The sequence below is a fragment of the Vigna umbellata genome, chromosome 4, assembly GCF_029865625.1.
Source record: "Vigna umbellata cultivar VRB3 chromosome 4, Vumbellata_1.0, whole genome shotgun sequence".
NCBI classification, from domain to species: domain Eukaryota; kingdom Viridiplantae; phylum Streptophyta; class Magnoliopsida; order Fabales; family Fabaceae; genus Vigna; species Vigna umbellata.
In genome coordinates this window covers 50,931,731-50,944,117 of record NC_142168.1, presented here as the reverse complement: position 1 = coordinate 50,944,117, position 12,387 = coordinate 50,931,731, and the positions used below count along the sequence as shown (strand labels likewise).

The window sequence follows — 12,387 nt, the reverse complement described above, 5'->3', positions numbered from 1 at the left end:
TGCCTTGGCTGGAACGTTCTCATGCGCCACCGCATGCTCTCTTTCTTTCCAAGCACACATTTATCATTTAACCTTCAAATGTCCCAAATTGTATTTCCAAAATTTTCCCTGAAATCAATAATGCAAATAATAGCCTCAGATAATTCAAATTAATTAAAATAAGAATTTCTGATGAAATTAAGCACAATTGGCAAAAACGGAAAAATACCGGACATTTAAGCACAACTCCCTGATTAATTCTAGCACACTAAACTAAGTGAAGTGAATAAAATATTGACTCATCACATAGTCATGATCTTAGTCCAACGAAGTCCAGATTGTTTCGAGGCAATAAAAGAATGAATCTCAACGTCAAAAGAACTCTAGACTTGAATGCCGAAGCAGGAGTTAGGATTAACAAGAGTTTCTAGTCCTTGGTTTGTGCAACAGGAGGTTATGAGAACATGGAGTTCGTCGAACACGATGTTAGAAATTATGTGGCCAAACAAAGAAGAGCCTTATCAAAAGATGGTGATGCTAAGACACTCTTAAACCATTTCTCTTCCATGAGAGAATTAAATAAGGATTTTTTTTACGACATTGATGTGGATGACGACAACCGCATACTTAATGTGTTTTGGGCTGATGCACGAAGTAGGGCAACTTGTGAGTATTTTGGTGATGTCATATCTTTTGACACAACATACTTAACAAATAAGTACGACATGCCATTTGTTCCTTTCGTTGGTGTCAACCATCATGGCCAATCTATATTGTTAGGTTGTGGTTTGTTATGTTCAGAGGACATAGATTCATTTGTTTGGCTATTTAATTCATGGCTTCGGTTCATGTCCAATAGACCACCCGAAGGAATTGTTACGGATCAGTGCAAAGCAATGAAGAAATCCATAGAATTAGTGTTTCCTAACACTTGTCATAGGTGGTGCTTGTGGCATATAATGAAAAAAATACCTGAAAAGTTATAAGGTTATGCAGGTTACAAGGATATCAAGCGCCAACTTAAGCAAGTTGTGTACAATTCTGATTCAGTTGATAATTTTGTTTATGGATGGGAGAGGATGATAACAACCTTTTCACTTCACACGATGAATGGCTTTCTTCACTTTACGAAGAACGACATAGGTGGGTTCCTTGTTACTTGAGAAACAGTTTTTGGGCTGGCATGTCAACAACTCAAAGAAGCGAGAGCATGAATGCATTCTTTGATGGATATATTAACTCACGCACTACTCTTCAAGAATTTGTTAAACAATATGACAATGCACTACAACAGAAGATAGAGAAAGAGACCCAAGCTGACTTCACGTCATTAAACACAACTCTTGCATGCGGTTCACAATCACTCATAGAGCGGCAATTCCAAAAGCATTACTAACATGCTAAGTTTACAAAAATACAGTCAGAATTTAGAGGTAAAATTAATTGTTTCGTTGATGGCGTTGTGGTACAAGATAATTCATCACTGTACAAGATAATTCATCACTGTACAAGATAATTCATAACTGTACAAGGTCATGGAGGACTCCATTCATAATGAAATAAGGGAAGAGAGGGCATTCATGGTTACATTTCAGCGAGACACAATGGATTTTAATTGTAGTTGTTTGCTTTTTGAGTTTAGGGGCATTATATGTAAACATTGTGTTTGTGTCTGAGACAACTAACCAAAAAATTGTACTTCAATAACCACTTACTGAACAAAATAATCAAACTAGTTAAAATGACCAAATAACTATTTTGCCAAATAATAGTCAATTTGACCACATCACGCAATGCACAATAACTACTTAATCAAACCTTAATATCAAACAAATTTAAATGAGGTTGATCAATTTATTGTTGAACAAAAGATGTGTAAGGACCAACCAGAAATTTTAAATAAAATAACCACTAACTACAGCCAAAAGGCTGAGCATTTAAAATGACCAAATTATTATTGTGCATAATACCATTCCCTTTACCCAAATATTGGGCTGCACATTAACTGCTTACTCTACTATTGTTGTCAAAGCACTTGAAATCAGTTATATCATTTTATTCTTGTACACAATATTTGTTACAACCAACCACAACTTTTCAAACAAATAACCACTTACTGTAGCAAATAATCTACTAATTTACAGTATTGACTACAAAACTTTTTCAGTTATAGCTTATCTCTAATGAACCACATGGTTAATTCAATTGCCCTTATAAACAAAAACAACATAAAAATTACGTATTCCCAAATGAAGTTCAATCAACCTGGAAAATAACAACTCAATAACAATTACAAATGGATCATAGATTCAACCTCTATTCATCAAAAAATACTAACAGTTAACATAATTCAAAATAACATTTGAGGTTAACAATATTTATCATTTCAACCTAATATTGTAACATAAACAAGTTCATAAGCTATACAATGCGCCTACGATTTTTTCTATCTAATCTTGTCCAAGGAGTTTTCAAAAGAACACTTCTAACACGCTTCCTAGGTTGAGCTTTTAAACGCGTGTACATGTCAGATTTTTCAATATCCATCTCTTCATTACCTAAAACATCAACACCTTTTTCATTGAAACTTTTTCCAACAACATCAAGTGTAACGTCAAAAGCCTTCTCAGAATTGGACTTCTCCACATCATCACCTTCAATCTTTGACTCTTTCTTAGAATTTGACTTCCCAACAGATGAAACTACTAACTCATAATCTTTCTGTGAATTACTGGTCCCAAATTCATCAACTAACACGTCGCAATTTTTTTTTGAATTTGAATTCCCAACATCATCAACCTGTTGCCGCTTCTGTGCAACAAACATTTGCAGGTTGTCAACCATTTTCTCAAGCTTGCCAATGGATGCCTCTTGGTCAACAATGATAGCAATCAAAGCTTCATTTTCGACAACAATATCAGTCATAGATTGCCTTTGCAAGTTCTCCTTCAATCCAACATTATGATGACCATCTAAGCCTTCTTTAACTATTTCAGTACACATCTCTTCATTGCTTACATATACCTCAGTAATGACCTATACAAAACAATATTAAATCATATTAAAATCAATACAAATTCCAAAACATCCAATTGGTATAACATATTTTAATTTAATCTCACTTCATTACAAGAAAGGCTTTCTCAATTTCTGCTTCACGAACTTTAACATGTATCCAATGAAGGATTATAGGTAAACAATTATTTGTTTTAGCCAACTTCTTGTGACCAAATAAAACATGTTCCATTGCCCAAATCTGTTACATACAAACTTCAATTTCAAAAAACTAACAATTATAAATTATAACACAATAACTTTTGTAACTAACATCAAAATACATGTAATGCAAATACACAACCAACCACATGACAGTGTGATCTGTTTTGTCTCTTTCCCACACACAATGCAGCATCACACAAACTAGAAACCAAATACTCATAAATAACACGCCCTCAGTTATACTTTCCAATACACGATAAATCATCTAATAATTCAAATAAACCTAAGTAAACTTTTTCACCTCTATTTGGGAAGAAAAACTCACTCAACCCTAACAGTAAATATAATCTACAAACATCACCCACTTCATCCCCTTTTATACGCTTTTGAATTTCTTCATAAACATTATGTACACTCATCAATCGTGTCAAACAATCTCCTAGTATGACAATCAACTTTGTCTTTAAACAACTTAAACATCTCTCCATTAACCCTAACCCCTAAACCTAAGCAAAGGTCTAACTTGGTGAATGGAATAAAGACAGACCTAACTTCAAACCCGCCCCTCCTCTCTAACCATCTAGTACATAATTCTAAAAGTAGCGTCCTACTCATTTTGGCATCCACATCAATGGACAATAGCCATGCAAATGGAGTTGTTTGTATCAATGTCTTTTGAACATCTGTTAATAATCTGTTCACATGTGCCAAGTATTTTGTCCTGCATGAATGTCGTGCATAAATCTATACATCAAAGTATACAATTGAATAAGTGAATAAGTCAAACAAATCATTTCACCAAATTAATTTTAAAAACAAAATACATCATCATTTGCATTCAAGCATGTTTCTCCATAATGACTCTTCCAACTATCTCTATGGTTTGTACTGAATGTCCATAAAATAAACAAGTTAGACTTCAAGCCATAAAATATTAAAATGAAAGACATACATAGGCACATCTCACAACAAAATCACATTCAAAGGAGCATATATAATAATTATATTTTCCACGTATCTCATTTTATCTGCCACTCATATAAAATAAGTGTAGTACTCCTTATTGTGGAATCACAACATACATGATGACCACAAATGAGGTATACCCCAATAACAAACAGGAACATCAAGTGACATAGATATTTGTAATCATTAATGATGATAAAAATAGGAAAAGGAAAGAAACCAAATAAATAGATGAAGATGGAAAATATTGACGAAGACCTTGCACAATTTCAAATCCATCAGAGGGCTAGGCCTAAAAATGCATACTAAAGAACAGTGGTGAATGAGACTCAGAGTGAATGCTACGTCACAAAGGAGCACACTACCATGCTGCTCTTTCTAGGCTGATGACTACTTTATAACAGTAAACAGCCCGACAAAATCAACATTAATACACTTATTCAACTAGATAACTCAAGTGCAAGGATCAAAGAATGTCATCAAACTTGGAACAAAATGAAATCCTAATATATATAAATCATCATTAAATCCATTTTAATAATTTCGTAATGTCTTTTTACTTTTCTTTCAACCTCTAAACACAAGAAAAAAGTCATACATAATACTCCACTCAATAGTCGGAATAAAGATAGAAATGAAATACATACTTGACTAATTGAACAAAAATCTCCACAGGAAACAACTTTTGCACCAGCCAGTTGCAACCAGGAAGAACAATTAAGACAATAACCCTGTCAAGAGGAGCTATGCTTTAAAATTAACAACATGTATCCATCTTAGAGTATAAAAACCTCCACCATACTTACATATCAACACTAAAAAAAAGTTCAAAAATTAAGTACACAAAATGTTAATCAAACCTACAAGAATTACCAAACTATAGAGTACAGAACAAATAATAATCTTCTTCAGTTATAACATATGGTCAAAAGTTCATGGAATATAAAGCTATAATTACCAAACTATAAACTCAAAGCAATACTAACCAATGACAGCTATGAATTTCAATGTTGATATTCTTCTCTGCAAAAACCTACAAGGGATAATTGGTAACTAGTTAAAATTCAAACACCACAACAAATTCTATACTGGTTGCAGAATCAAATCTCACATCGGTTAGGACTTGGAATACAAATTGTGGCATAGTCTATGCTTTCACCAGACAAAAAATAACTAGCCAAACATGTACTATAGTTATTCTATTTTTTGTTTCTACTCTTTTATGTTAATTATTCCAACACATCTCTGATTAGAAATAATGGTCTTCCTCATCTGTATTGCATAATTTAATTATTTTAGGCTAATCTTTTGCATAACATGCTAGCTATATTGTAATTGCATACAAGAGATATGAGGAAATATACTTTCATTTTATGCTAACGAAATATTGAAATATTTAAGCTTAGTTATCTCTAACTATTGTTATTAATCTTAGATATGCTTTCAAACAAAAAACAATATTTTATGAGATAAAATATGCAATATTATTTTATGATGCATGTAAAAGTTCTATATGAAAGTAAGTAATATGTAAATATAATTCCTCAGAAGAAGACAATTGCAGGAGTAAAAAGTAAAACCTTATGTTAGAAAGGTAAACGAAATTATGGAAATAATTTTATTTTCTCTCATCCTTCATGGTGAATTAGATTAAAAAATTATCCTTTGCATGCTTCCAGAAACGACCTAAGGAATAAACCCTAATGTTGACAACAAATTTATAAAGTGAATGCTATGTTAAAATATTTCACAACAAATTAGCCCATGGGATCTTCAAGGTAACAGTCAAATTTATAAAGTGAAATATGTTAAAATATTTCACCTACATGTCATAAAAGATGTTGACTTATATAGAATTGACCCATGGGATCTTCCAGGTAACAGTCAAATTGGATTGTATAATTCAAACTTAACAAAAAGTCACTAATATTTTGGTGTTTTGAAAATATGAAGAGCTTTGCAGAATAGGAACAGAAGAGCACAATGAATGGTACTTCTTTAGTCATAAAGATAACAACTATCCAACAGTACCTCGCACAAATACACCAACTACAGTAGGGTTTTGGAAAGAAACTGGAAGAGACAAAGCTATCTGTTCAAAGCATGACTTCATAGGAATGAGGAAAACCCTAGTCTTTTACAAAGCTCAAGCACCCAATGGACAAAAATCAGATTGGATCATGCACGAGTATCGACTTCAAACACACGAAAAGGGCACACCACAGGCAAGTTTCACAAATTATTACATTCATATAACTAGACAGAAAGAAGTTATTCTTCTCATGATTTAATTTTGTTCAACAAAACTTAATCATGCATTGTTTTTTTTTCATTATAACTGGAATATATATGTACAAAACCTTATGATAAACATATGGGGTATGATTGGATTCAAAATAGAAGTGCTTTCAAGAGTTTCTCTACTGAGAATACAAGGTTTTTTTTCTCTAATAACAGACTAAACTTTTCCAACTTTAAATCCAAAAACATTCATAAACTTCAATATAAAGTCACTGAAATCACATTTCCAAAAGCACTTGGATTTATGGAAGTAAGTGTAATTATTATCATACTTTTTAGCTTTTGTAACTCTTAAGCCATAACATTTTCTTCTTTTTTTGGAGTCTTATGCGTTGTTAATGTAGTTTTAATCGTTTTTCTCTGTTTTTTAGTACAACGATTGATCATTCAATTAAACAAATGTGATATGGTTTAAAGTAGGATGAAGGATGGGTTGTGTGTACAATATTCAAAAAGAGACTAACAACCATGTGTAAACAATCACAAAACAGAAACTTTAACTGATGGAAACTAATCCCAGCTGGAACGTGCAGACAGAGGCTCCAGACCAAAAGAAACCAGTAGTGAATGATGGTGCAGCGGATTGATGAAATGTTGCAGTGTTTGAGGTGTGTTAATGGAGGAAAGGTGTATGGGTGAAACCTCACAGCTCAGAGGCCTTCCTACAGAGGAAGGAAGCTTGAGGAAAGGAGAAGAAGTAGTAAATCAAAGGTGACTTAAGAGCACAAAAGCTGGAAAGCAAATTCTGCAGCATATCATTAAGCTCAAAAGTGTCTACAAAAGGGGGAAGAGGTCTCCTATTTGTAGGAAGATAAGAGCCTCAAATCTGAAATGAAATTCAATCCAAAAGCAAATGAAATTAAAGAAAAAGGCGCCAATTTTCTTCAGCTTCAAACATGCCTCATTCCAACTCAGCAGCACACGTGAAACAACACCAATTTTGTAATGCTGGGCTGGCTAGGTTATTGGCTGAGCTTTTTGATAGCTTTGGCACCAAGCTTCTCCCTCCAAGTCTCTCTTTTCACGTGATCAAAATGCTATGTTGGCAGCTGCCCCCTCCAATTTTATTAAGCCTACAAAGCAAAGAAAAATGTGCTTTTAATTATGGGAAGAAGGATTAATGTAAATTACCTTCCATAGAAGCAAAATGGTAGGTGATCCTTCTTCCTCTTGAATCCTCTTTGCCATGGCTCTAGTAAGAGGTCCAATGTGTGTCTTAGATGGTCTTCCATTAGACCCTCCCTCTTGAAATGATCTGTCCTCAGATCTGCTTCAACCTGTTGATCATTCCCTGTGAAAGCAATTAAGTCACAGATGTTAAAAGTATGACTAACACCATAACTCTCAGGGAGATCTAAGATGTATACATTATCATTTATCCTTTTGACCACCTCTAATGGACCATCTCCTCTTGGACTAAGTTTGGACTTCCTTTGAGAGGGAAATCTTTCCTTTCTCAAATGAAGCCAAACTAGGTCTCCGTTTGCAAAAACTATTTTCTTTTCCTTTGTTTTGTATTCTGCATATTTTTGAGTTTGTTTTTCAATTTGGATTTTGACTTTCTCATGTAACTTCTTGATGAACTCCGCTTTAGAAGCACCTTCTTTATGAAGAAAAGAAGATGATTTGGAAGAGGTAGTAAATCAAGAGGTGTGATAGGGTTAAAACCATAAACAACCTCAAAAGGAGAAATATTAGTAGTCTTGTGGACTACTCTATTATAAGAAAATTCAATATGAGGTAGATGTTCATCCCAAGATTTGTTATTACCTCTTAATATTACCCTTAATAATGTAGATAAAGATCTATTTACTACTTCAGTTTGCCCATCAGTTTGTGGGTGACATGTAGTAGAAAATAGAAGTTTAGTTCCAAGCTTTTCCCATAAAGTTTTCCAAAAATGGCTTAGGAACTTCACATCTCTATCAGACACTATAGTTTTGGGTAAGCCATGCAATCTTACTATTTCTTTAAAGAAGAGTCTAGAGATATAGCTAGCATCATCTACTTTGTGGTAGGGTATAAAATGAGCCATTTTACTAAAACGATCTACTACCACAAATATTAATCATACCCCCTTTGAGTTCTTGGCAATCCTAAGACAAAGTCCATGCTTATGTCCTCCCAAGGGGTATTAGCTATAGGAAGAGGTGTATAGAGTCCATGAGGCATAATTTTGGACTTAGCTTGTAAACAAGCTATACATTTAGAACAATGCCTTTGAACACTTATTCTCATGTGTGGCCAATAAAATTTACTTTTCAAATTGTTTAGAGTTTTATCAACTCCATGATGGCCCATGAGTCCTCCTCCATGACTCTCTTTGATAAGAAGTTTTCTAATGGATCCTTGGGGTATACAAAGTTTTCCTTTATTAAAAAGATACCCCTCAGAAAGATAGAATCCATCAAAAGGCTTCTTAAGACAAGATGAATAAGTGGATGCAAATGTTTCATCATTTTCATATAACTCTTTTATGTCATCAATATTTGGGATCCTAGGGTTACTAATAATGCATGTCTTCTAGATAAAGCATTCGCAACAACATTAGTACTCCCCTTTTTGTGTTTAATGACATAGGGAAATTGCTCAAGGTATTCCACCCACTTTGCATGTCTTTTGTTTAGCTTTGCTTGCCCTTTAATGTACTTGAGAGATTCATGGTCAGTGTGTATGATGAATTCTCTAGTTACCAAGTAATGCTCCCAAGTTTTTAAAGCTCTAATGAGGGCATACAACTCTTTGTCATAGGTAGGATAGTTCAAGGTAGGCCCCCTAAGTTTTTCACTAAAGTAAGCTACGGGATGTCCTTGTATTAAAACAGCTCCTATACCTACCCCAGATGCATCACATTCTAGTTCAAAGGCTTTGGAAAAATCAGGCAAAACTAGAATAGGTGCATGAGTCAACTTGTGTTTCAAAGTCTCAAAAGACAACTCTTGCTTATCACCCCAAAGAAAAGGCATATCTTTCTTGACTAGCTCATTTAAAGGAGCAGCTATGGTGGAGAAGTCTTTCACAAGTCTTCTATAAAAACTTGCTAACCCGTGAAAACTTCTCACCTCTCCTACATTTTTAGGGGTTGGCCATTCTTGTATAGCCTTGATCTTCTCTGGATCAACATGTACACCTTCTTTTCCAACTTTGAAACCAAGGAAAATCACAGTTTCTTGAAAAAAAGTACATTTGTCAAGGTTGGCAAAGAGATTATGTTCTTTAAGAAGAAGCAAGACTTCTTTGACATGGTTAAGGTGCTCTTGAAGACTTTGACAATAAATTAAGATGCCATCAAAATAGACCACTACAAATCTTCCTATGCATTCCCTAAGGACATGATTCATTAATCTCATGAATGTACTTGGAGCATTGGTCAAGCCAAAGGGCATAACTAACCATTCATACAAACCAAACTTGGTTTTAAAAGCAGTTTTCCATTCATCTCCTTCATGAATTCTTATTTATGGTATCCGCTTTTGAGATCAATTTTGGTGAAAAGATTTGCTCCATGTAATTCATCCAGCATATCATCTAGCCTAGGAATGGGGTGCCTATACTTGACAGTTATGTTGTTGATGGCCCTACAATCTGTACACATTCTCCAAGTTCCATCCTTTTTAGGGACCAACAACACAGGCACAGCACAAGGACTTAGACTCTTTTGGATCCACCCTTTGTTCAATAATTCATTAACTTGTTTCTCTGTTTCTTTTGTTTCCATGGGGTTGGTTCTATAGGCTGGCCTATTAGGTAGGCTTGCCCTAGGCACCAAATCTATTTGATGTTCTATTCCCCTCAAAGGTGGTAATCCACTTGGTACCTCTTTGGGAAATATATCATCAAATTCCTTTAAAAGTTTTTGCAACCCCTTTGGTAGAGAACCAATTTCATGAGTGATTGAAACAAATGCCTCTTTGCAATAGAGAAGAAAATGAGGTTGTCCAAGAAAAAGATTTTTAGAAATGTTCAAAGTTTGAGGTTGGACAACTTCTTTATTTGAGGCATGGGTTATGGTCTTCTCCTTTCTTTCTTTCCTACTTTACTTTTCTCCATCCAACTTCTTTTTAAGAATTATTTGGTCCTCTCTTACTTGTGAAGGTGTAAGAGGACACAAAATAATTTTCTTTCCCTTGTGTTGAATGGTGATTTTGTTGGTGACTCCATCATGTAGAGCTTGCTTATCATATTGCCAAGGTCTTCCAAGTAATATGTGCCCAGCTTCCATTGGTACTATATCACAAACAATTTGATCTTCATATTTGCCAATGGAAATTGGTACTCTTACTTGTTCTTTAACTACTATTCCATCATCCTCTTTGATCCATTGAAGTTTGTAAGGTTTAGGATGAGGAGTAGTGGTTAAGCCAAGCTTCTCTACCATTCTAGAACTACAACAATTGCAACAAGAGCCACTATCCACAATCATTGAACATGTCTTTTCCAAAACTTTGCATCTTGTGTGGAATAGGTTCTCTCTTTGTGAGTGTTCTAATTCTACATGCTTGCTTTCCAGGAGTCTCCTTACCATAAGTAAGTCACCATCACAAGGTAAAGTTTCTTCTTCTTCAGAAGTGGATGTTTCAGACTCACTATATGAAGAACTCTCACTTTCACTCTCATGTTCAAGAATGTAAGTTGACCTTTTATTGCGGCACTCAGATGCATAGTGCCCTTTTTCCCCAAATCTAAAGCACTTAGTCTCCTTACTTTTATGGTCTCTTGAAGGTTCTTTAACCTTTCTTTTTCTCTCTCTTCCCTAGGCCCGTCATACCTTGATTTAGATAGACTACCCTCCCTCTTGTATTCTCTCTTAGAACTAGTAGGGAAGTCCTTTCTAGTGGAGCTTTTCCTCTTGAGTTGTTGCTCCACCCTCACACAAAGTTGGACTAATTCATTGAGATCATTGTAAGGTAAGAGTTCTACCTTATCTCTTATGTCATAATTAAGTCCACTTTGGAACCTAGCAATTGTTATTCTTGGTTCCTCTCTTATCCCAGCTCTCAACATGAGTAACTCCAATTTTTGCCTATATTCTTCAACACTCATGTTTCTTTGTTGGAGTTTATGGAGCTTGTCCATTAACTCCCTATCATAGTAAGCTGGCACATGCCTTCTTCTTAAGGCAGACCTTAACTCATTCCAAAACCTAATGGAAGGTAGATTTCTCAATCTCAGATCTTTGACCAAGGCTGTCCACCAATATAAGGCATAGCCTTGAAAGCTTAAAGAGGCCATAGTTACTCTCCTCTCATCATCTATTTGGTGACACTCAAACAATTGCTCAACTTTCATCTCCCATTCCAAATATTCTTCCACATCATCTTTTCCATGGAAAGGAGGAAGATCAATTTTGGGTTCCCTTGGGTGATGCTCTCTCACTCTATTATTTCTCCTAGGAGGCATTTCATAGTGGTCATCATTGTGATGACTACTATAATGCTCAAGTTCACTAGGTGGAGAGGATGTATCTCCAAGGTATTCTCTTTTTCTATGTGTAGACCCTTCTTTCTTTTTACCTTTGTCTTGATTGATCAAAAGTTGACCAATCATATCCTTGAGCTCACTAATCTCTTTGTCCCTTTGTTGGAACTTTTGCTCAAATTCCTCTTTTAGTTGTAAGCTCTCACTTTTAGGTTTTACACTTCCTTGGACACTAGATTGACTCATTCTTGACAAGTAGGTAGAAATTATTTTCACAAGGTTTTCAAAGACTTGCACAAGTAATGAGTGAAAAGATTTTCACAAACTTTCCTTGCTTTTGGTGAAAATTTTCTAAGAAGATTCTTAGAGGTAAAAAATTGTTTCCAAGTAGCTCCCAGGAAAAGAGGTGAGTCACAATTGGACAAGCTTAGAAACCAAGTTCTTCCTTAGCCAGAGTTTCCTTAGAGTTATCTTTTACCTTAGTTTCTAAGTAGAAATTCTTCA

General features: G+C 34.7%; 1 protein-coding gene across 1 annotated transcript; it reads right to left on the bottom strand.

Annotated features, from left to right (window-relative positions):
- Nucleotides 1-2,400: 2,400 nt before the first annotated feature.
- LOC148200520 (uncharacterized) lies at nt 2,401-3,229 on the bottom strand. The gene is made up of 3 exons (XM_088112972.1): nt 3,110-3,229; nt 2,686-3,015; nt 2,401-2,601 (listed from the first exon to the last, which is right to left on the bottom strand). Exons 1-3 carry the CDS (start codon nt 3,224-3,226, stop codon nt 2,401-2,403), a joined length of 648 nt encoding a protein of 215 aa, XP_087969098.1. The 5' UTR covers nt 3,227-3,229.
- Between the last annotated feature and the right edge of the window lie 9,158 nt (nt 3,230-12,387).

Coding starts and splice junctions, on each gene's coding strand:
- LOC148200520 (XM_088112972.1), bottom strand. CDS start 3,226: ATGGAACATGTTTTATTTGGTCACAAGAAGTTGGCTAAAACAAATAAT. Junction 3,016..3,109: donor AAATTGAGAAAGCCTTTCTT/GTAATGAAGTGA, acceptor TGTTTTGTATAG/GTCATTACTGAGGTATATGT. Junction 2,602..2,685: donor CACAGAAAGATTATGAGTTA/GTAGTTTCATCT, acceptor AATTCTGAGAAG/GCTTTTGACGTTACACTTGA.